General features: G+C 36.4%; 2 protein-coding genes across 3 annotated transcripts in view; both read right to left on the bottom strand.

The window, feature by feature from the left end:
• Window positions 1-10,732, bottom strand: part of pdzrn4 (PDZ domain containing ring finger 4) — a 68,413-nt gene extending 57,681 nt beyond the window's left edge. The window contains exon 1 of the mRNA XM_048156821.1: window positions 10,584-10,732. The gene's annotated coding sequence lies outside the window, so the exon portion shown is untranslated. The remainder of the gene's footprint in view (window positions 1-10,583) is intronic.
• A 506-nt stretch (window positions 10,733-11,238) lies between these two features.
• cntn1b (contactin 1b) lies at window positions 11,239-25,307 on the bottom strand. 2 transcript variants are annotated; one of them, XM_048157006.1, is made up of 24 exons: window positions 23,897-24,031; window positions 23,581-23,664; window positions 22,687-22,728; window positions 22,412-22,538; window positions 22,058-22,239; window positions 21,852-21,947; window positions 20,253-20,459; window positions 20,041-20,140; window positions 19,591-19,772; window positions 19,270-19,394; window positions 19,064-19,181; window positions 18,817-18,967; window positions 18,578-18,705; window positions 18,017-18,189; window positions 17,799-17,922; window positions 17,397-17,564; window positions 16,071-16,220; window positions 14,125-14,195; window positions 13,806-14,037; window positions 13,616-13,728; window positions 13,354-13,543; window positions 13,125-13,240; window positions 12,178-12,334; window positions 11,239-11,942 (listed from the first exon to the last, which is right to left on the bottom strand). In XM_048157006.1, the coding sequence occupies exons 2-24, from the start codon at window positions 23,633-23,635 to the stop codon at window positions 11,860-11,862; spliced, it is 3,090 nt and encodes a 1,029-aa protein (XP_048012963.1). In that variant the 5' UTR covers window positions 23,636-23,664; window positions 23,897-24,031; the 3' UTR covers window positions 11,239-11,859. The 2 variants fall into 2 exon arrangements, with proteins under 2 accessions (XP_048012963.1, XP_048012962.1); XM_048157005.1 differs by lacking the exon at window positions 23,897-24,031 and adding an exon at window positions 25,010-25,307 and having other exon boundaries at window positions 11,240-11,942.
• Between the last annotated feature and the right edge of the window lie 1,055 nt (window positions 25,308-26,362).

The raw sequence follows: 26,362 nt of genomic DNA, 5'->3' as shown, positions 1-26,362 counted from the left end.
GCGCCGTCTCCTTTTAAAAGACAGACAGCAAAGTCGAGACTAGAGCTAATTATACATCACTGTGTGAGGAATTCCTGCAGAATCAGTCCTATTCAGAGGGGGAGCATCTTCCCAGATGATTAATTAGGCACTAGTGTGTGTGTGTGTGTGTGTGTGTGTGTGTGTGTGTGTGTGTGTGTGTGTGTGTGTGTGTGTGTGTGTGTGTGGGTGTGTGTGTGTAATGGAAACTGATAAAATTCAAATCAAAGTCTGGATCTCACTGACAGTAAAAGCAGATATGCTCATACATATACTGCCTTTAGGTGTCTTGTCTTCAAACAAAGAATACCACAGAGATGACACACTCTGCATCGTTAGACGGGGCTGATGGGATTGCAGAACGGTGAGGGTGGGTCTAGCCACAGAACAGCTTATTAGTGCAGTCCACTATGTGGGTAAATTTTAATGTCTTCCACAGCAGATGAGGTTCAATAAAGGCTGCTTGGTCATTAAAAATGCATCCATCTCAATTAGGTGATGAGTTTGGTGATTTCCCGCAGAATATCCATTATCCTCAGTTCATGACAATGGATGCTCACACACACACACACCTCACAGGTGTTCTGCATGTGTTTTTTAGTGGGACAAGGCTTCTCACGTTAACTGATACATGTATGAAAGCAGTTCATAGTTAAAGAAAGACTAAATAAATACAGTGATGGTTAAAGTCGCAATGTAACAGAACTAGAAGTAGAGCTTTTGGTAACACTTTATTTTACAGTGTCCTTGTTACACGTTACATGTACTTACTATAGTAATAACAGTAAATTTTGTGCAATTACATGCAACTAACCCTAAACCAAGCCCTAACTCTATAAGTACATGTTGTTAATTAACATTACTCAGTACTTAAATATATAATTTCACTGTAATAGGGATAGGGTTGCAGAATCCTGGGAATTTTCAAAGCTGGAAACTTTCCATGGGAATTAACGGGAATATATGGGAATTAATGGGAATAAACAGGGATTTTGCAAAATTGCAGGTTAGCCTATAACAGGGTACTTAAATATAGTTGAAAAAACATCTTGCAACATAATTTTGGTTAAAACAACCATATTTAATGCAATTTTAGTTTTAATTTTTTTACCCTGCACATTTCTCACACAGCACTACTCACTGCAGGGCAATTGAGGCCACACCCCTTGCATGCACTGTGCATTCCCCCAGTCCATAACATGCACATTTGATCAAAAATACAGAAAAAAACTAATATTGTGAAACATAACTACAATTTAAAATAATGGTATAATAATTGATATACATAAAAATATAATTTATTTCTGTGATCAAAGCTGAATTTTCAGCATAATTTCTCCAGTCTTCAGTGTCACATGATCCTTCAGATATCATTCTAACATGCTAACACAACTGTTTCCAACAATGATAATAACAAATATAGCTGCAAGCAGCAATTACGGGGCCAAGCAAAAAAGGCACAACAAGCCAGCCAACATGGCTGGGAGCATTAGACCAACTGCAACAGTGAGCAATTAAAGACCTATTACGATCATTTAAGGCAAAAGAGTTGGAAAATGATATATACAGTCAATAATAAAGATTTACTGGTTTATCACTTTCGACCAATAGGTGGCGCTGTGACCAAATGAATGTGGTATGGTCAGAGTGAGGTGACAATGACACTCGCTAAGGATATAACTCCCATAAAAATAAGTCAACCAGATCAAAAGTTATAAGCATATGAAAAAAAATACAGTAGGTGGCACTGGTTCGAAACTACTCAGACTCTTTCAGGGCCTTGTGCTGATGACCCATACAGAGTTTCGTAACGAAACGCTAATGCGTTTATAAAATACAGCATTTTAAAACAAAATTAAAAATGGCCGATGGCCAAAATGGCCGACATGGGAAAATTGGATATCATTCGACTCGGCATGATGCCGCCTCGATCGAAAAAGACCAACTTTATGTTTTTTGGACAAACCTATCTGAAGCTATAAGCAAAAATAATGGCTATTTTGGCTTTTTTGTATCTCCAGACCAGTAGGTGGCATTACGACGAAACTCAGCATGTAGGCTCTGGTCTTGCTTGGAATGATATGTATGAAGTTTGGTCTAAATATGATAAATCATTGCAGAGAAACTGCCATGAGTCCAAATTGGGTGCTCTGCATTAAATTAATTTGCATGTTATTTGAGAATGGTTGAGTTTATCAAAAAGCTTTTGATAACTTTTTGCCACAATGGACTGAAGATGATCTGATTTGATTTTCATGAAAATCAAATAAAGCGTCTGGGACGAGTTCAAAAAAGCAGGTTTTTCACAAAATTCAACATGGCGGACAAACTATAAGTCGAAACCTAGCATGTTTGGTATCATTGGACTCAGCAGGGATTCAGGAGTCTAAGGTCATGACTCTTTTGAAAATAAGTTGACCACACCCATAGTGATAAGCATTTGAATATTTGATTTTACCACTAGGTGGCACTGGTGTGAAACTTCTCAGGCTCATTCAGGCCATCGTGCTGATGACCCATACCGAGTTTTGTGACGATATGCTAATGCGTTCATAAAATACAGCATTTTAGCACAAAATTAAAAATGGCTGATGGCCAAAATGGCTGATATGGTAATAATGGTTATCATTCAACTATCTCCGGACCAGTAGGTGGCACTGTGCCGAAACACTGCATGTTGCCTCAAGTCATGCTTGTGATGACACGTCCGAAGTTTGGTCTGAATACAATAAAGCGTTGCGGAGATATAGCCTCAAGACTGATTTGGGAAGCTTTTTGTTGAATTCATTTGTGCTATTTTCGAGAATGGATTGTTATATCAAAAAGCTTTTGATAACTTTTTGTTGGCATGGTCTCAAGATGATCTGGTTTCGTGAAAATCGGAGCAACGGCCTAGGAGGAGTTTGAAAAAGTAAGTTTTTCTGAAAATTCAAAATGGTTTTGAACTGTAAGGGCTATTTTGTTTCTAGCCCTTACAGTTCAAAAGTTATTAGCATAAACAAGTGAAAATTTGGACAGCTGGTGGCGCTAGAGGGATTGAGTTAGAGGCTCCAAATTGGCTATGGACGCAGTTCAGACATCCCTCTAACTGTGTGCCAAATTTCACAACTTTTTACCATACGGTTCTATGGGCTGCCATAGACTCCCAGAGCGGAAGAATAATAATAAGAAAAGTAACGATTTCAATAGGTGCCTACGCACATTCTGTGCTTGGCCCCTAAATAAGTATCAAATCAGCAAAATTATCAAAATAACTTTTATTTCATGTTATGATCAAACAAAATGTTTATATTTGTTTTTATATGATACATTTTATATAAATATTATAAATCTGTATAAATTTCCCAAAATTTCCAATTAATTCCCATAAATTCCTGTTAATTTTCCAAATTGGAATATTTCCAAAATTCCCAAGGTTAAGTTCCCGTGGAAAGTTTCCGGAAATTTACCAGAAACATTCCGCCCCTTTGCAACCCTAAATAGGGACACCTTAAATAAAGTGTAACCGAGCTTTTCTTCTATTTTGTGACAATATTGTGTATATCTGAGTGCAACAAATTATCAAAAAAAGAAAAAAACTGTAGGGTGGGCACTTTGAATTGGTTGCTGATTGGATGGAGGCAGAATGGCTGAATGTGAGTTTGCTGTCAATTGTAAGAAAGGGACGGGGTTTAAGCAGACTAAGGCCTGGTTTCACAGACAGGGTTTAGATTAAGCCAGAATTAGGCCTTAGTTCCATATTATATATATATATATATATATACACATATATACATAAAATAAAACAAAACGTGAGGGTGATACAAGTGTCAGTGTCCCAGTGAAATATCATAGAGAAGACCCCTGAAGACCCTTATGACTGCAGTCCAAAATATCAGATAATTTGACTTGACATGAAAGGTTACAGTAGTTCAGGTTATAAAATGTCACATGCTACAACACCTAACCCAGCCCCTCCAAATAATGAAAAATAAACCAAACTAAATACTAACCTTGTCTGTGCTGGGTTAATATGACCATTTAAAGTCAGTAAACCTAGTAAATTTTGCCTGAAATGAGCAATGATACTAGAATGGGATTATTTACACTGAAATAATCCACCCAAAATATGAGACTTAAAAAATACTTTAAAATACTTTGAAACCATCCTGAATGTTTTTGTTTTACTATTGGAGGGATGAGTGTGTGGTTACCAAAAGCATATACTGTAGCTTAACTTGTTATAAACCCATATAACTCCAAAGCACTACATAAGGCATGACTGTAACACACACTTCAGCTCATCTGGTGCTCCTGGGCTCAAAGTGATGAGCACAAGTGACATCTCCACTGTCGATCTGTCTCTCTCACAAGCTGCTCTCAGATTGTCAGCCCTGTCATTTTGCTTCCTGTCACTGTAGGCGAGTGATGACAATTCCTTGAGTTTACAGTACACCCCCTTTCGCCTCTCCTTCTCTGATGGAGGGGCTCTTAATAAGGTAAAATACTGCTGTAGAGATGACTGCAGGAATTTGCGGACAGGAAACGCTCACGTCAAACACACAGTTTTGACATTTTAGACAAATTCAAGCTCAGTAATTCCAACAGGGTGAGAGAAAGAAGTTTTGCATCCATACCTCTCCAAGGAATAGTTCACCCAAAATGTTGTTTGCAAGCATGAATAAAGGAAAAATCGACTAAAATAATTTCTATTTATCCCTTAATAATAATAATAAAATAATATAATATATAATAAAAAAAAAATATTTTTCAAATATATATCTGAGCCTGCTGGAATCAAAATCTGACCACAGAATACAAAACAGACATCTTCACTTTAATGCTCCTAGTGCATTCCCTGTCTTCAGTCGGTACCCATCCTCAAAGCGAATTCAAAGGTTGGGTTTTTGAGAACATCATTCTGTTCCCAGCATGACATGAACAGACCTGCACTGTGTTAGACCAGCCTCAGAGATGCATCTGAACACACACACACACACAGAGAGAGATTGAGAGTTGAGAGGTGAGAGTGTGAAAAACCAGAGTGTTGGTTAGAGGTTACTAGATAAGAGGACAGTGACTGTCTCAACAATGACATACTGCACTCTTTCATTGCCTCTCTCTCTTTGTCTCTCATATTCACCCTTTCCACTGAAATGTTGTTGTTGATGCCCATATTAGGCCCAGTACATGAAAAAAAGATGGTTTAACTCGGTGTGTATGTTATAATAATTACAATTATTATAATTCATAAATAATAAATATAAATAAATGCTTAAAAATATACAATTATTATATATTGTAGGGTAAAAAAAAATGCCAGCTTGCTGGAAATTTACCATAAAAATACAGTAGCAACATATTAGATTTTACAGATTTAACTTAAATTTACAGTAAAAAAAATGTATTTTATTAACTGATATAATGTTAATTTACCAACGAATCAAAGCTCATAACAAGCAGCTTTTCCACAAGCTGAGAAAAACTGTAAATTTAATAGCATTTTGGTGTAAAATTACATTAAATGTTAAAATCACAACCATTTTTACAGTGTATATTTGACATGAAGGAAAGGTGGTTCCAATTTTTGAGGTAAGAAGATTTAAGGGACCAATGTAGAACCAGTTTTTCCTGGATCAAAACCACCTTTCCTTCATGGAAATGGGGCTGGACCAAAATGGGTTTCCACAGCACCCTTGTGGAAAAAGGGTAAAACATAAACAAGAATTGATGCTATCTGTGTCCATCACTATCACTAGCAAGTCAAAAAGTGCATAACATAAAACATAACATAACACAAAACAACGGGTCAATTAATAATAATAATAATAACAAGCCTTAATAATAATAAAAAAAAAAAAACAAAGATATGACATCCAAAGTATGTAAGGTAGTACAACTAGATCTCTTTTAATAAATCTAAATTATATTTTGTGTCAAAAGGTCATTTGGTTTAACCGTCCAAAGGCCAATATAGCCATTTCATTTGTGATTAAAATATCTTAAAATGTAATAAATGTATATATTTTTTTATTCTGCCATGATTTTATAACATCATACATCAACATAGTGCAAAATGGTATTAAAATTATGTGTAGAAGTCATTGCTTTTTTATGAGAAAGAATGCCCGGAGAAATGTATTTCATTGATGTCATTCGGAGTAACCAATATAAATGGACCATTTTGGATCAAGTCATGTGGTCAATATCATGTGACAGGATGTGACATCATTCAGACACCTGCAAAGGACCACATGGTCATGAAGCAAAGTAACTAACTCTCTTTTAACTATCTGAAAAATTCATGTTTTCACTTGCTCATATGCATGTCCTGAAACATCAGGTCATTCGGTATAACCGCTATAAAACATGAAAAATGTTGTAATATTTTAAAAACTTGTACTAAATATAAAATGTTTGATTGTACTTTTGCTAGCTAAATATCAGTCTGTTAGCATTGTTTAAAAATATCGTCATTCTGTATAACCAAATGTGTCATTTGGTAAAATCAAAGTTTTGGTTAAACCGAATGACTTTTTTGGTGACAAATTTTGTCCATCTTGTAAAAAAAATGTCAAAAGCAGAGATTATAAAAACCACATACTCTCATTGTTAACACTTAATAAAACTCCAAAATTAATTATATCTCCATTATGGGTTTTTTTACACTTTTAAAAACCTTATTTGTCAATGACCCTAATATAAAATAAAACAAAATTTTGATGTGCCTTAACAGACTATTAACTCAATCACAAGCACAGCCGGTTATCTGTGCTTGGCTGTTGATGCTTTGGGCTGGATATAATCAGTGGTTCAGAACTCATTTCAGAATTCTGGGTAATCCTTAATTACGCTGGGAGATGATGGTGTTGATTACCATCTGTATTGCCAAGCTTTGTGCAGGAGTGAAAAATTGTGATTTGGTAGGAAGAGCCAATGGAGGTAAAGGGTCTCGCAGCAGGCGAATACGGCCAAAGTGCTGACAAGCCAGAGAAAAGATTTGAAGAGCAATATCAGACTGAGCACACTAAAAACCTCAATATTTTCTCTAAAGGAGGTGAGCTTCTATTGTGGGCCGTAAAACGCAATCGATCACCTCTGCGGAGCTTAGAGTCACAAGTTAAATGAATTTACACAACACATTTGGTTCTCCGAAGGCTTCGTTTTCAGATCCGCCTGATTGTTGCATTAGGGGTGCGAAATGCTGTTAGATGATCCTAAATAAGATGTCACAAACAAGCAAATCAGCATGGGATATGTTGAAGTGGAGGCACAGGGGAACACGTAGCGCTTCTTTACTGTGCAAACAATCCAATAAAAACGTCCGCACAACCAGCAATTACGCACATATATGACACCCCCTGCCAAACCAATAAAACTACAGGGGGTTTGACAAGCGGCGTAATGCTTTGGTGTGTAATATGAATGACAATCCGCATCAAACCGGCCCAGGAGGGTTGTATATGTCATATATGTCCTCACCGAGACCCCGCTGAACCCTGAGATTCAGCAGCCCACTTCTCAAAAAATGCTTGCAACTGCACCGCAGGCCCTGCCACACACATACAGTGATTTATGATCGTCTGTCAGAGCTAATACAGCCTATTTTACATGCTCCCTACCAAGCAAAAGGAAAGCCAGACCCGTCCGCCAGCACTTCCATTCTGCCTTTCTGCCACAGTGGCGCCCCTAAATAACAGACAATGCACTGGATGATGAAACATTGAACGTATGGAGCACAGATGCACACCTGATCTGCATAAAATGCATCTGTAGGCGGACACAGAACTACTTGGAAGAGGAAAAGCAGACATGCTCTAAATCACAACTCTTGAGTTTTCCTGGTTTATTGGTAAGGCATGAAGTGTTTTGTTAAAAGGGTTCCAAACCCGTAAGACCTTCGTTCATCTTTGGAACTCAAATTAAGATATCAAAGTTTTTTTTACCCCCCATAGCAAGCAATGTAATAAACACATTCAAGGTTCAGAAAAGTAGTAAAGACATTGTTAAAAGTGCCCTAGAATGTTTTTTCACAAGATGTAATATAAGTCTAAGGTATCCCCTGAATGTGTCTGTGAAGTTTCAGCTCAAAATACCTCATAGATTTTTTTTAAATTAATTTTTTTAACTGCCTATTTTGGGGCATCATTAAATATGCGCCGATTCAGGCTGCAGCCTCTTTAAATCCTTGCACTCCCTGCCCCACGAGCTCTCGACTATAATACAGTGCATAAACAAAGTTCACACAGCTAATATAACCCTGCATGCATGTGTCGGATCATGTAAGTATAGTATTTATTTGGATGTTTACATTTGATTCTGAAGGAGTTTGATGGTGCTCCGTGGCTAAAGCTAACATTACACACTGTTGGAGAGATTTATAAAGAATGAAGATGTGTTTGTGCATTATACAGACTGCAAGTGTTTAAAAATGAAAATAGCGACTGCTCCGTGAATATAGTAATAAACAATGGTAGCTTTAACCACATTTAACAGTACATTAGCAACATGCTAACGAAACATTTAGAAAGACAATTTACAAATATCACTAAAAATATCATGATATCATGTCAGTTATTATTGCTCCATCTGCCATTTTTCGCTATTGTTCTTGCTTGCTTACCTAGTCTGATGATTCAGCTGTGCACAGATCCAGACGTTAATACTGCCTGCCCTTGTGTAATGCCTTGAACATGGGCTGGCATATGCAAATATTGGGGGCGTACATATTAATGACTGTTACGTAACAGTCGGTGTTATGTTGAGATTCGCCTGTTCTTCGGAGGTCTTTTAAACAAATGAGATTTATATAAGAAGGAGGAAACAATGGAGTTTGAGACTCACTGTATGTCATTTCCATGTACTGAACTCTTGTTATTCAACTATGCCAAGATAAATTCAATTTTCAATTCTAGGGCACCTTTAAAATAGTCAACGTACCTACAGTGGTTCAACCTTAATGTTATGAAGCGAAAAAACAACAATTTCTTCTTTTTCCTGTCAGTCTCCTAACTGTCTACTACGCTGTTGACGTAGTAGACAGTGCAGCGCTTCTGTGTTTACGTCCGAATGGTGGCTGCGTTTACTGTGTCAACGGCATCTGAGACTGACAGGGAAGAGGAGAATTTGAATAAAGTCGTTACTGGATAAAGTCACTTTATAACATTAAAGGTTCTCTAAGTGATCCTGGGTGGAGTAACTTCCTGTTGACGTTCGAAGTGTTGTCAAACAAAACAGAGGCTAGCTAGACCCTCCCTCCTCCTCCTCCTCCCTTCCTGAAACAGTCATGAACGCGCATTTAAAATCATTCTTGTCGGTTATTGGCTGGAGCATGTTTATTATGTTTCGTGGTCCAGGCTGCACCAGTTTGTTTTTATTGCCATTTTTGGAGCTTGTGGCGACTACAGAGACCGCGGTTTTTTTACAGTGTGTTCAGGGGACAGGCAGCTAGCGGATAGTGAGGAGATGTTTGCTGTATGTGACAAAAAATGTTTTGGCCTGAAAACACGTGACATCACTTAGAGCACCTTTAAGGTTGAACCACTGTAGTTACGTTTGCTTTCTATGTGGGATAAAAAAACAAAAACTTGGATTTCATCAATAATATTTTAATTTGTGCTCAGAAGATGAATGAAGGTCTTACGGGTTTGGAATGATATGAGGGTGAGTAATTAATGACAGAAATTTCATTTTTGGGTGAACTATCCCTTTAAGAATGGTAAGTTACAGTGCTGAGAATCTTACTCTTGTAACTCTGAATTTTGTTCAAAAGTCTCAATGTAATCTCACTGCTGTCTAGAAGAAACAACTGAGATATGAAAGAGACACATATCTGTACCCAACCAGTACAATCAATTCATAATAAACATCCACTTATTTTCTTATATAACTTCTACAACCATAACAACTTGCAAGGACAAAACCTCTGAATGATAAGACAGGATTAAATTAAACACAGAGAAGAAGAAGACCACGTGTGGCGTTACAGAAGAAGTAAATCTGTGCTCTGTATGTCACTGCCAATGCTGCTTCATTAAGAGCCCTAATGATGATGTTTAATTAGTGGTTTCTCATCCACAACTGATGATATATGAGTCAACCAATGAGAGATGAAGCAAGATGTGTATATGGACCATTAAGTGTTTACAGTACACACAAACACTAATGCATCTCTGTAATGCAGAAGAACTCTATTCTATCATACACAAACTATATTACAATCATCTCCACAAATGTAGGCAAAATATGGCCCACTTTGAGGTACATTCATATTTACACAATTAGGCAGACTATGTATATTTAAGCACATTTTATCACTCTAGACATTATATTACAATTTAATTGCATACTATAAAGAAAATGAATGAAATACATACAGTACAGTATATGAAATAGGATTCATTGTTCTGCCTCTATTGTTCTGTTTATGTTATGCTGACATCTACTGGATGAATCCGAACATCAAGGACAGTGCGTCTATTGTTGGATGGCGCCATTTGGATTTTGAAATTAAAACATTGCGATGTTTACCTGGTGTAAAACCTTTTTTTCTTCAATAAGAATGTGAGATAAACAGAACAACTCACTCATTTTGCTTCCAACGTTTAGCTGCTTTTATGGACTTAACAGATGTGATTGTTTGTCCAGTTTAAGTACATTTATATGGGATGAGAAGATAAATACCGCACGTGCACCACGCTGTTTATGGCGTCCTGCCCGTTGTACCACTGATAGCCACTAGAGGACGTTTATTAAAATAATTTAGACTGCTTGTGGATTTATATCTAAATTGAAGTCTGTTGTTTACATTACTTTAAGAGACTAGATACGCTTTTGTACAAAATAAATTACAAACATTCATTCCCGAAACGTGAATTATTAAGAACTATTTTGCTAACAAGTTAGCAAGCTAAATGAGGACTACAAATACCACAAGGATGTGCTTATTGACTAATCTGACTGTTCAGTCCAGTTGTAGTCCTTAAATAGCAACTTGCAAAATTGTGAAGTTGGTTTAAGGTTTTTAATTAACGAATTAGGACATTTGAAGTGTTTAAAATTAGATACTTTTCATACTAGTTTAATGTTGTCACATGATTTATCAAACATATACATAGTTTTCACAAAAGATTTGTCTGATTTAGTAATTGGAATGTAACACTAACTATTGTATTTAAGAAAAAAAAAGTTGAATATGATATAATTTTTGTGAGCATATCAGCATGATTCAAACATTCTTTGGATTTTAACAGGGAAATATACTGTAACTGGTGGTTTCAATGCCATTTCTGAGATGAAAGCTTGGTAGGAAGACAAAAGAAAAGTAATTTGTTTCATGTTTTTGATGTTTACTGATATACAGATGAAAATTGCAGTGTACATTTTTAGCAAAATAGTAGGAAGATACTAAGAAAGTCACTTTAAAATCAAACACAGTGACAAAAATAGATTTGTAAACATGAAACGCAAATTAAATGTGGGCAAACAAGTGTAAAAACAAACAACTGAAGTTCAAACATTTCTATGAAAATCACAGCTGATGACATGAAAAAAAATGACTTACAAAGCATATTCTGTAGTAAATACATATGTCTCATTTTTTAATAATTGATGGAAAGTCATCAAAAAAAATATCCTGATACTATATATTACTTATTTTACAACACCATTTCATTAGTTGATTGTGGGCATTTTGTAAGGCAAATCAAGAGATAAATACAAACTTTATTTTATATTTTACACTCCCAAACAAACTTTATCTGCACCATGAAAACCTTCCCTGTGAGGAAATGCACTCAGACTATATTAGGATTGTTTCTCAGAAGTCGACTTTGCCAAAGTTTTGACAGTCTTCTTATTTGCCTACAGGCCTAAATTCATCCAGCCCAGAGCCAACAGCAAGACAGAGGCGACGCTGAGAGAGTCAGCACTCAGAGCCGCTTTACCTGAAAACAATACAAAACAATGGTAAGAAACACAAGTATACGATCTGTGGAACTGCATCAGTCTGAAAATACTGAAAAGGATGAGACTATGAGAGGGATTTCAAATATATTTTAAATGATGCTAAACTTCAGATATCATTTTACCATCATCAGCATGATTGGGGTAGGAAAATGATGAATGAGGTGAATACAAAAATGAGATCATCTTTATTGATTAGTGAAAGGAAGTATTCACCTTGTACTCTGATCTGTGATATGGGTCCATCACCTCCCTCACAGCGGGCTCGGACCTCTATGACGTAATCGCCGGTCTCTGGCATGGGGAAGTCGATGTAGTGCCTGCCGGTGGTGTAAAGCTTCCCATAACGCTCTCCTTCCTTCCGGAACAAAATCTGAAAGAAAGATACAAATGTTTACAATATTTCTAAGGCATCAATAAACAACAAAATCAGTGAAAAAAATAAAAAATAAATAAAATAAAAAGAATGAATTAAAATAAAAGCATTAATATAAGGTTTCAGTAATAAAATAATAGAGCAAATAAAATAAAGAAATAGTATAAATGATAAATTGAAATAAGGTAATAAAATAAAATAATAAAATAGTATAAATGATACATTTAAATAAAGGCATTAAAAGAAGGTTCCAATAATAAAATAAATAAAATGAAAATTAGTCCAAATGATAAATTGAAATATTAAAATAAGGTTTTAGTAATAAAATAAAATAAGCAGTGATAGAATATAAAAAATTATAAATGATAAATTAAAATAAAGGCATTACAATAAGGTTCTAATAAAATAAAATAAAATAAAATAAAATAAAATAAAATAAAATAAAGTTCCAGTAATAAAATATAAAAAAGTATAAATGATAAATTAAAATAAAGGCATTACAATAAGGTTCCAATAATAAAATAAAATAAAATAAGCAATAAAATAAGGTTCCAGTGATAAAATATAAAAAAGTATAAATGATAAATTAAAATAAAGGCATTACAATAAGGTTCCAATAATAAAATAAATAAATAAAAAAATGGTATAAATGATAAATTGAAATAAGAGCATTAAAATAAGGTTCTAGTAATAAAATGGAATAAACATTAAGATGAACAAGACATTAATGAATGTGTCTCTCAAGTCTTTTGTCAACAGAATACTAGGTAAAATATAACAGACTCACCTTGTAACCCTCCACATAGGACTCATTCCAGTAATTATAGATGTGATCCCAATACAGATAGAGCCATTTACGTGTAAAGCTCACATATTTGTATACTCTCAAACGACGACTTGGAGCTGGAAAGATAATACACATATATTATCAGTACATTTAAGCTCTCGTTTCAAATGTAAGGTCTGTATAAACCAATAATCTGGGCGAGTGATTTAGAGAAGTGCAAATCTCTTACGGGGTCTCCTGGTGAACATTTCACAGTGCTCACTGGGCGGCCCGAGCCCAGCTCCGTTGAACGCTCGAACCTCTATAAGGTAGTGAGAGTCAGGCCGCATGTTCTCCAGGCGAGTTTGGTTAATCATTCTATGAACAATGACTCGAGAGGCAGCAGCCTCATTATCATCGTACTTTCTCCAGTAACGAATCTAGACACCAAATGAAGAGACATGAGGATCAAAACTTCATGATTATTTTCTATTATTTCACTTAGGACTCACCTGGTATCCATCAACCCAGTTTGGCGGCGCCTGATAGACCGGTAACCACCAGACCAAAGCCTCTGTAGAGGTGACCTGACGGGCGTAGACGTCTAATGGAGCTTCAGTCGGTGCTGAGAGAGATATTACATGTGTTAAAGGATACTAATTTAAGAGCAAATAAGAGCTGAATACCATCAAACCTTCTCACCTTGGCGTGGCGAGTAGACCACTGATATAAGACTTGAGGGTCCTTCTCCTTTGTTGTTGTAGGTGTTCACTTTGACCTGTATTTCTGTGTCTGGGGTCATGCTCTCTTTGTAAACATACCGTCTCGTCTCAGGATCCTCCACGGTCGTCCATTTCCACTCATAATCCTCATGTGGCTTGAACGCCACAACGTAGCCAAATTTTTTACCGAAGAAGAACTGAGGTTTCACAGGCTGCAATGGAATGAAGGACGTGAGGAATCTGCCACTGACCACTAATCAATAAATATACCATAAATGCAGTAGCATATGAAGACGTACAGTCCAGGTCACAATTAGCTCGCCACTTATTCCTACTTGACCAAAGACGTCAGAAGGAGCTACTGTAGGCCCTGAGATAAGAGAAAGACTGGGTGAGACTATATGCTTCACAGAACTGATTTTTCTAAAACATGGATATATACAGTATATATATATATATATATATATATATATATATATATATATATATATATATAATGGGTACGGAAAGTATTCAGACCCCCTTAAATTTTTCACTCTTTGTTATATTGCAGCCATTTGCTAAAATCCTTTAAGTTCATTTTTTTTCCTCATTAATGTACACACAGCACCCCATTTTGACAGAAAAACACAGAATTGTTGACATTTTTGCAGATTTATTAAAAAAGAAAAACTGAAATATCACATGGTCCTAAGTAATCAGACACTTTGCTCACACTCATATATTTAACTCAGGTTTCTTCTGATCATCCTTGAGATGGTTCTACACCTTCATTTGAGTCCAGCTGTGTTTGATTATACTGATTGGACTTGATTAGGAAAGCCACACACCTGTCTATATAAGACCTTACAGCTCACAGTGCATGTCAGAGCAAATGAGAATCATGAGGTCAAAGGAACTGCCTGAAGAGCTCAGAGACAGAATTGTGGCAAGGCACAAATCTGGCCAAGGTTACAAAAAAATTTCTGCTGCACTTAAGGTTCCTAAGAGCACAGTGGCCTCCATAATCCTTAAATGGAAGACGTTTGGGATGACCAGAACCCTTCCTAGAGCTGGCCGTCCGGCCAAACTTAGTTATTGAGGGAGAAGAGCCTTGGTGAGAGAGGTAAAGAAGAACCCAAAGATCACTGTGGCTGAGCTCCAGGGATGCAGTCGGGAGATGGGAGAAAGTTGTAGAAAGTCAACCATCACTGCAGCCCTCCACCAGTCGGGGCTTTATGGCAGAGTGGCCCGACGGAAGCCTCTCCTCAGTGCAAGACACATGAAAGCCCGCATGGAGTTTGCTAAAAAAACACCTGAAGGACTCCAAGATGGTGAGAAATAAGATTCTCTGGTCTGATGAGACCAAGATAGAACTTTTTGGCCTTAATTCTAAGCGGTATGTGTGGAGAAAACCAGGCACTGCTCATCACCTGTCCAATACAGTCCCAACAGTGAAGCATGGTGGTGGCAGCATCATGCTGTGGGGGTGTTTTTCAGCTGCAGGGACAGGACGACTGGTTGCAATCGAGGGAAAGATGAATGCGGCCAAGTACAGGGATATCCTGGACGAAAACCTTCTCCAGAGTGCTCAGGACCTCAGACTGGGCCGAAGGTTTACCTTCCAACAAGACAATGACCCTAAGCACACAGCTAAAATAACGAAGGAGTGGCTTCACAACAACTCCGTGACTGTTCTTGAATGGCCTAGCCAGAGCCCTGACTTAAACCCAATTGAGCATCTCTGGAGAGACCTAAAAATGGCTGTCCACCAACGTTTACCATCCAACCTGACAGAACTGGAGAGGATCTGCAAGGAGGAATGGCAGAGATCCCCAAATCCAGGTGTGAAAAACTTGTTGCATCTTTCCCAAAAAGACTCATGGCTGTATTAGATCAAAAGGGTGCTTCTACTAAATACTGAGCAAAGGGTCTGAATACTTAGGACCATGTGATATTTCAGTTTTTCTTTTTTAATAAATCTGCAAAAATGTCAACAATTCTGTGTTTTTCTGTCAATATGGGGTGCTGTGTGTACATTAATGAGGAAAAAAAATGAACTTAAATGATTTTAGCAAATGGCTGCAATATAACAAAGAGTGAAAAATTTAAGGGGGTCTGAGTACTTTCCATACCCACTGTATATATATATATATATATATATATATATATATATATATATATATATATATATATATATATATAAATTATTAAATAAAAATTTCATATAAATATTGAAAGCTGTACTCTTTCTAAATAAACTCACTGGCATCCCATGTCTTGATTTTAATGGACGGGCGGCTGTTTTCCCCAGCTCCAAATTCATTGATGGCATACACACGGAATTCATATTGCATCCAGGGGTAAAGGTCAACAACTGTTGCTGAATCCGTAGATCCATCCAAAAACACAGGAGCTGGGAAAATAATATTTGTTCACTTAAAAATCATCACTCTTTGTTCTTATCAGGTTTAGAACATGATCACAAGAGCAAAATTCATTAAAATCACATTAAGAATACATTAAGATCTTCTCAAATGTGACAGTCGAATTTACTATATTTTACGAAAAACTCCATTCTATATTGTTGTAATGTTTTCTAAGGAAATTAGCTGGAAATGCTTAAAGGGTTAGTTCACCCAAAAATGAAAATTATCCCATGATTTACTCACCCTCAAGCCATCCTAGATCTTCTTTCAGATGAACACAATCAGAGTTATATTTAAAAAATATCCAAGCTTTATAATGGTAGTGAATGGGGGGATGTGATTTTGAAGCCCAAAAAAATGCATCCATCCATCATAAAAATAATCCATATGGCTCCCAGGGGGTTAATAAAGGCCTTCTGAAGCAAAGCGATGGGTTTTTGTATCCCAAAAATATCTATATTTAAAACATTATTAACTATAATAACTAGCTTCCGGCAGATGGCTGTACGCATCGATTTACGGCGGAAGAGTATCCTCTGACCTGACGCATGACGTAATGACAAACGCAGAAGCGCAGAGGATAGAGCAAAGCAAAACACCGGTCACGAATTACAGTAGAAGTCTAAAACGAGAAATTTTAAAGAGAAATGTCAGAGGATGTTGATATAAAAGAAGAGGAGCTTGAGTTTGTTGCCCAGCCCTATTTGTTTAAACCGCGAGAGGCGTCTAAGCTTTCGATACTCCTACATCCTACAGTGTACATCATACATCGCATCAGTTGTTACTCTTGTGGCAAAAGTCGACTTGCGTAGTATGCATACGGTCGTCTGCCAGAAGCTAGTTATTTTAATTTATAAAGTTTTAAATATAGATTTCTTACAAAAACTCATCGCTTCAGAAGGCCTTTATTAAGCCCCCAGAGCTGTATAGATTATTTTTTTTAATGGATGGATGCATTTTTTGGGTTTCAAAATCACGCCCCCCATTATAAAGCTTGGAAGAGCCAGGATATTTTTAAATATATCTCTGATTGTGTTTGTCTGAAAGAAGATAGTCATATACACCTAAGATGGCTTGAGGGTGAGTAAATCATGGGATAATTTTCATTTCTGGGTGAACTATCCCTTTAAGATATGTGTTTTGTCTCCCTCTAGTGGACTCACAAGTGGATGCAGTTTTCCAGTCCTCTGGATCCAGGGCGTAAAAGTCTCGTGTTTGTACAACATGCTGGATGAGGGGACTACCATGGTCTGATCCCAGACACCATCGTAGTTTTACTGACGTGTCTCCAATCTCTTCCACGCGAATGCCACCCGGAGGACCAGGCAAGCCTGAAGCGAAAACAGTCGACATTCTCGACAATGTCATGATGGTCTATTTGATGTAAATAATAATAATATACAAATGGTTAGTTGTTGAACGGCTAAACACCACTGCATTGTTTTTAAAGACGCCACATATTATTCTTTTACAAGGTATTGATTTTGTTTTTAGGGACTACTAGAATAGATCTTCATGCTTGAATGTTCAAAAAAAGCATTAGTTTAATAAGCTAGGACACCAACCTTTGACAAAAACATCAGCTTCGGCGGTGGCGTTGTCCACTATAGTCTGAGCTGTGCAGATATAGTGTCCTGCATGCCTCACCTGAATATTCTTGATCAGCAGGTCTCCACTGTGCTCATTACCCTGCAAAAACCCACAAACAAACAATCAAAGTACTTCTACATGTCCTCCTGTATTTCACATCAACAGAACTCCTGGGATTCTTGGCTCTACTCACCATGAGCTGCTCGTAGTGTTCAAAGTCCGCGAAGAAGTTGATTTCGTAGGAATCGACAGTCCAGATGAAGGTGATGTCCAGGCTGGGGTCATATGATGCCGAGCACTGGAGAATTCTACTGTCACCTACAACCGCCTCAGTGTCTGATGGAGCCACGGTAATCTTGGTGGCCTCTGAGAAAATTCAACAAACGCAAATGCATATTAAATGAGAGGCTACATGGAATATCTATAAAAGTGAAAAATGTATAAAAGGAATATTCGCAAAAGTGACCAGTCACAAAACCTATGATAAATACTTGCCCTTATAAATGTATATACTGTACTGTACATTTTAACCTAAAATCTTTATGTTGATAAAAGAGTAAATTAAAACGCATCAACTATCTATTCAGCCCATAATAATTCTATTTATAAGATAATCTAAATTAATTTCAGCAAATTATGTTAAAAAAATTTTGTTAATTAATGATAAAAAATTCAATTAAATATCTACATTTAAGTCTACATATAATTTCATAGAATAAATTAAAATGGTGACAAGATTTGAATTTTGTCTGACCAGTGATAGTGAGGGTCCCTGTGCTGTTGGATTTGCCGCGGTCATTCTCAGCGTAGCAGGTGTACGAGCCCTCGTCACTTTTTGTTGCATTCAGAATCTCCAGACTTCCATCATCCCAAATTAACATCCTGAAAAATAAGAGTGAAATGATGATGAGGCTAAGCTTCTATCATCACCACCACCACAACATTTTAATTTATCTGTAACTAAATGCATGTATTTAAGATGGACTGACTAACCTTGAAGAGTTGGTCAGCAGCTCTGAGCCTCGTTTCCAGATGAACTTGGGTTTAGGAGCAGCACGGGGTTTGCATTCAATGACCACACGTCCATTTTCAGCCCCTAGCAGAACCTTCTTCACTGGATTATAAATGAACGTTGGTGCACAGGCTGTGAAGAGACCATTGGAGACACTCAACCTTTCTATTTTTCTATGTAGACTACTACTTCAGAAGCATGACAGTAAAGAAGTATGTTAAAGCTCACAGACGACCCGAAGCTCTGCGCTGGCATAGATGGTCCCCCATTCATTCTCAGCAATGCACTGATACATGCCTGAATCCTCAAATGTGAGGCTGGAGAATTTCAGCTCTCCTTTGCCATACTGGAGATCAGAAAAAACACACATGATTACTTGAACAACTTGAAGTACTCATATGGAATTTTCACAGCAAATAAAACAGGGTATTAACCGAATAGCCATCCTTCAGCCAGCGTATCCATGGTTGGGGCTTCCCTACGGCGACACATCTGAGAGTGAGTTCACTACCAACATCTTTTTCTGTGTCATTGATGTGCTCCGCCCACTCTGGAGCACCTGAGGAGACAATATAATATAATAATTAAAAATCGATTAATCGCGATTAATCGAACTATTGTTAGATGCGATTAATCACGATTAATCGATTTTACAGCACTTTATAATATAAAATGCTTTCTGTAATTTTATATAAGCCATGTTTATCAAGCAAATACATAAAACAGAACTAAACCAGAGTCTGAGTTTATGTTACCTTCCACATAGAGCCACTGTCGATACCAGTCCATCCCCTTAACATTGAGCGTCTCACACTCATAGCTGCCCTCGTCCTCGTACTGAACATTAATCAGATGCAGTAAAGCTCCATTCATGCTGACCTCATAGTTGGGTGGGAGATCAGCGTCTAACTTCCTCCAGCGAATGTGTGGGAGCGGACTGAAAGGTATAATGATTGAGTTTATATGGTTAGAAACAAACCTAAACGAGTGAGGAACAAATTTAGTGCTATTGTGTGAGTAACAATGCTTTATTAACAAAAAAGTACTATTGTATTACCATGTTTTTTGGACATACCATGATTATATCATGATATTCTTTGAAATGCTTAAGGGTAGACTGTTAATACTATGGTAATATATAATACCATTGCAATGTATTTATGAATGTACTATGGTATCAACATGCAGAGTATATACTGACTCACTTTCCAAGGGCAAAGCACTCAAGAGTGATGTTCTGTGCCACCAAAGCATAAGTCTTGGGAAATTTCACACGGATATCAGCAGGATACCGCTTCACCTCCTCTGTGTAAAGGACAGAGATGTACAGCTAGGTCATTAATTGACCTTTAAAAACAACAGTGGGGATAATTATGAGTTAAAATCTTGGTATTGTGGGTAATGTGAAAGCACTCACTTTCTATTTGTGGAATCAGAGAAATCGGCATGCTGAAAACGCTCTTGCCGATGGTGGGACTTGACACAAAACAAGAATAATTCCCAACATCGGATGCCTCGACTTTGGCGATGTACAGATTCCCAGTGGTCTGAGACACGAAACGCCTCTGGTCTGGGATGATGAAGTTGGGGAAGTCATTGTAGATCCAGCGGAACATCACTTCACCTGAAAGACAAACAAAACAATTGACAGAAATGAGATTTCAGTTGCAAGTGGACATGAATTGTCTTTTTTAGCACTTCTTTTTTTTACTATGTATGATGGTTAGGTAATTATGGAAGCTTGTTTCCTCCATGGAGTAAAAAAATAAAAAATGTAATTTCAACATTTTATCTCACAATTCTAAATTTTTTTCTCAAGTTTATATCTTACAATTCTGACTTGTTTTCTTGCATTACTGCACAGCAAAATCCCCAGAGTTAAATCAACTCTGCTCAGAGTACATATGGTCCCTCTCTAAATAGTGTTAAAATAACACTGAAGCAGAGTTAAATTTAATGAGATAATTAAGCATTTAATTAAGTAATGAGTGTGCATTAGTGATGAACACCTGCTGTTAACAAGCAGAATCACTGAAGAAATAAGAAAAAACACAAGAACTACAAGTGACTTAAGTCTCAGCCTTATTAACTTATTAAATCTCATTACTTTAACTCTGCTTCTGTGTTATTTTATCACTACTTAGAGAGGGACCATATTTACTCTGAGCAGAATTGATTTAACTCTGGGGATTTTGCTGTGTGAGGGGAACAAATTCAGAATTGTGAGATATAAACTCACAATTGCACGAACAAAATTGAGACTGAGATAAAAAAAAAAATCACAAATACAAAGTTCTGTCATGAAACTCTAGATGGCGCAGGCTGACAGGTCCTTAACTCAATCTGCTTGCAATCACATCATTCTCTATCTGATTGGATCCTGTTGTATCAGTAGCCAATGAGCTCGCAACCTTCAAATAATCGGTCAGCATTTGCTGTAGCAGTTGCAGTACACTTTCAGAAACCCTCCACCTTCCCCAGCTCCACCTGTATGGATCTGCAATGGGTAATTCATGTATGCTATTTTGTACAGCAGCAGCATGTCTTACTTGCTACTTATAGCCCACAATTTTAAGGGGAAAAGGTCAGGATTTTGCAAGATGTAAAAAAAAAAAAGTCAGAATTGCAAGTTATAAATTTGGAATAGCGAGGAAAAAAATTCAAAATTATGATACAAAAAGTCACAATTACCTTTTTTATTACTCTAGAAACCATATATTTTTAATTATATTTACTCTATTCAGTAAATTCATTTACAATTATTTATATTTATTAAATGATTACTTATTTAATTTAAAATTTTCTTTTATAATTTAATTTAAAATTGTTTGCAAAAACTTGCAACATATATTCTAGTTAATGTTATTTGTTATTCTTTCAGAGTTGAGACTAGCAGAGAATAACAAATGGGGTCGTATAAATCTACTAGGGAACTATAAGAAGTGATCATTCAAACAAAAATCTTAAGTTTTGGTATTACTGGGTTCTCCTGGTAATATATGCCATCATGTCTTACTTGGATAGCGAGAGGGAGGAGAACACAGCAGGACGGCTCCCTGTCCCTCCTTAACATTCACCGGCTCTCTCTCATCTGTAGGGAACTGGTTCAGGTCTGCGGCCCGAAAAATAAAAAAAATGAACTAAGGAGAGGATATGACAAAAGAGACATCTGGTAACAATTCACAGTCTTTACAAACATAATAAGCCCTGTCCGTCACATACATCCAAATTTGACGGTGGCCTCTTTGCTGATGACAGTGCCGTAGACGTTCTTGGCCACACACACATATTTCCCAGCATGCTTGCTCTTATCTGGGTTGGTGATGACCAGGTTTCCTCCCACCAGGCTAAAGTGTTCATCAGGCTGTTCCATCAGTTTAATTTCCCAGTTGTTTAACCACCATCTGTGAAATACAGGCTTTCATTAATGACCTTCTGACTGATTTTCTCAAAGATTCTTCTTGTAAGTGCAAACAATTTGGTATGTAAACACCTCCCTGCAATATGGCTTTTCCCCAAAGATAGAGTACAGAGAGGGGTCATGACAAACAAAGCACAGGATTAGAAAATATTTACTTGATGATGGCCGGTGGGTTGGCCCGCACCCTGCAATTCATGGAGATTTTGTTCTCTGGTGAATCCTCTGCATACACAGTGTCTAGAGGCTCCTCCTCAAATATAGGGCCAAATCCTGTGGCCTCCTCTGATGGACATGACATGAGCCAGCATTATACTCAATCTACAAAAACCTAAACCTAACTAACAACAAAATAAATTATGGTGAAAAACATCAACACTTCATACTGTCTACTAATGTTTGGTGGACTTGTAAGTGAAAGTTAAAGACTTACTGTCAAAAATTCTGGGTTCAAATATCCTGGGTTTAATTGCAGCTGGAGTGGGAAGAAAACAAATCAGAATGATTTTAATTCAACTTCATTTACTTGGACAGCAAGGGAGACTATCCATAATATAGACATCATTGTTACAGGTTAAATTTTGAATTCGAGGTGAAATTCAGGTGAATCAAACAAACATACACACATCATTTAGTGTGTTTATTAAGCTGTTTTCTTCATGGGGATCATTGACTGCGCCTACATTTGGTTTTAGCAATACAGGCAAAATCTATACAGCAAAATCCCCAGAGTTAAATAAACTCTGCTAAGATTACATATGGTCCCTCTCTGCTTAGTGTTAAAGTAACACTGAAGCAGAGTTAAAGTTAATGAGATAATTAAGTGATTAATTAAGTTGTAATTGAGCATTAGTGATGAACACCTGCTGTTAACAAGCAGAATCACTGAAGAAAAACACAAGAACTACAACTGACTTCAGCCAAAGCCTTAGATGAAATCAACTGAACATAAAAGACATAAAATCTCTCAAGATCTGATTAAACAACTCCACAAACAGCATGTTATCTCATTAACTTATTTTAACTCTATGTAGAGAGGGGCCATATGTTCTCTAAGCAGAGTTGATTTAACTCTGGAGATTTTGCTGTGTACAAGAGTACATAAAATAGACTTTTGTAGATTTTACATAAAGTTCATTCTCATGACTACAGACTAATCCAAACCAAAAGAAAAAAGATTTTAGATTTTTAGAGTTAAGATTATACTACATATCTTGTTTAATGTCATTTTCTACTCTTGAAGACATTCCTATAAAGAAATTATTGGGATAATTTTGTTCCCAAGTGTGTTAAGATTAAACACACACAAACACATTCAGTTCCTCACCGGCCGATAAGAAGAAGTAAGAGAGAGCACACAGAAGCATGGCTGGGGTCACCATCTTGACAATCAGACAGTTAAAAACCAGGCCTGAGGAAGAGGAATGGAAAATTAAAATGTGTGCGAGAGTGTGTGTGTGGATGAAGTGTTGCAGCTGCATTGTCTTGCTCTGATGTGGCAGGTTGTGTCCGAAATGGAAATATTAACAGTGAATCAGCAAGAACATGCATGTTTACGCCCACAAGTTTAGTCATGACTGCAGATGTAACACATTAAGCACAGTTAAGTATAAGTAAACACACATTTATGCACACATACTCACACAGTTGCTAATGCACTTCTAAGTATGAGAATGCAGTTTCCTTGATAACGTATGCAGCATCTCTTTATCTGCTGTTGCTGCACTTTTACAATTTAACCCTTGCAGACGGTTAGCAAGGACATTTTTTGTCTGTCTTGCAAGACATGTCCATTCATTATGCATCTCAAGAACCTGGCTAAGACTCTCACACATGCAATTTCATCCTTGAGCATCTTGTCTGTCCCCATGTTTGGCCATCCAGCTCACAAAACTTCTACTCGTAAAAGACTCTTTGTAGCAAGTTATGCACATGTGGTCTACTTCTATCCATGGTATTTTCACCAATCTCTTATAATCTCATTGCATCCTCTGATCTGCTGTCTGCTCTTGTTCTGCACACTGGGATTTAGGTCACTGCCTGTAAGCTCATACTAAGGGAGTGGCAGTAAAAATCTAGCTGCTGATTCCAAATGATCTTTAAATACACTGGAATAATTTATATTTTAATTTAGCAGAGCAATAGAAATCATGCCTGATGTCACTGTCCTTTTCCTCACTATTTTTGCAAAACTATTATGCAGAGAATTAATATCGCGTGATCTTAAGTGTATATTCAGGCCCTAATAAATGCGTCATTGATAACTGCTATTTAGCGCCGCCTTCCGACATAACACTGTCATTACAATCTATCTTTATTGTTACCAGGAAACCGAGGACTAACTTCTGTCCCGTTTAAACTTTAGACAAGTAAATATCATGTAATTTGCTCGCATCACAGCTTTTTTAGGCATAACAATTAGAAAATGTATCAGTATTTTTATAATGTAATTTGTATGAATTCACACTTTTTATTTATTCATTTTATGTGTTCGCATTTGTAATTTAATTTAAATATGTAACATATTCTTATTTTATTATGTATTTGTTAATTTATTTTATGCATTTTTTTTTAAACGGATGACATCAACTATGACCGGACTCGTCCACCCTGTTCTTCTGCATTGCGGTATTCCCAAACTGCGCGGAACACCTTCATCCAGACTTGAGCATGCAGAATAAACTCCTGAAGGTCATAACAGATCATATTTTCACCAGAATGCCCCATACATATCACTATATCAGCAGCAAACTTACCGGAAGAATGTGTTAAATCCTCCGTCAAACCCACAGACCTGGATCAGAACCACCGCATCGTCCCGCAGCCCAGTGGGGAGACAGACACATGGCCCGTGCGGCACCAGCCTGCTATTGGATGCGAGCGGAAACTGCGCATGCCAGGATGCCGTAACACAGACTGATGCTCTCTGAGTCCATGTGCTGCTGCAGTGATCTTAAACTGGTCAAGGTGATTTTACGGCATTTGCGAATGAATAAAAATGTATATGGACTGAGATATTTGGTGGTTTAAGGTAATGAGAGGCTTATCCACACACATCTGTTCAAATCCACTGGATTAAATTCTTACACTGGCAGGGGGAGGGAGAGAAACAGATTATTTGTTGTTTATTTGGAGTAAAAGGGAGGGAGGAAAGTTATGCCACATATATCTTATATATATATATATATATATATATATATATATATATATATATATATATATATATATATATATATATATCTTATATATATATATATATATATATATATATATATATATCTTATATATATATATATATATATATATATATATATATATATATATATATATATATATATGCTTTTTTTGCAATCTAATCGTGCTGTTTTACTCTCCAGGGCAGGAAAAGTGCATAAAACCTGAATGTGTACTGTAACATTTAGGGGTAAATTGAGCTACTGTTTGCTTAAGTTGTCCTTTAGGCAAGAAGAAATTACAAAGAGGTCAAACTAATGTACTTAATTATATATTGCGGGATTCTATATTGTTAAGTTATAGAAACATGGCATCATCAATCAATCAATCAATCATGGAAGTGAACTTGCCTCATCACCAGAGGTAGTTTCTTTTAGTTTATACAAAAATACATTATCCACATTTTGATGCACATTATTAACAGTAATAATAAATAACACTTTAAAATAAGGTTTCATTAACTACTTTAGTTAACATGAACTAAGAATGAACAATAATTCTACAGCATTTATTAATCTTAATTCATGTTTATTTCATTTATTAACACATTATTCAAAATAAAAGGTGTATTTGTTAACATTAGTTAATGCACTGAACTAACATAATGGACTGTATTCTTATTAACTAACATTAATAAAGATTAATAAATACTGTAACAAAGGTAGTTTGTTAGTTCGCTTTAGTTAACACATTCATGTTAACAAATGAGACCTCATTGTGAAGTGTTCCCAAAATATAATATATAATTAATAAATCAATAAAACAGCTATGTGAATGTTTAGTATTATTTTTTTTTACTTTTAGCAAATATATATATATATATATATATATATATATATATATATATATATATATATATATATATATATATATAA

The sequence above is a fragment of the Megalobrama amblycephala genome, linkage group LG14, assembly GCF_018812025.1.
Source record: "Megalobrama amblycephala isolate DHTTF-2021 linkage group LG14, ASM1881202v1, whole genome shotgun sequence".
Lineage (NCBI taxonomy): Eukaryota > Metazoa > Chordata > Actinopteri > Cypriniformes > Xenocyprididae > Megalobrama > Megalobrama amblycephala.
Note: the sequence above shows the minus strand (reverse complement) of the source record. Positions and strands in the feature narration are given on the sequence as shown.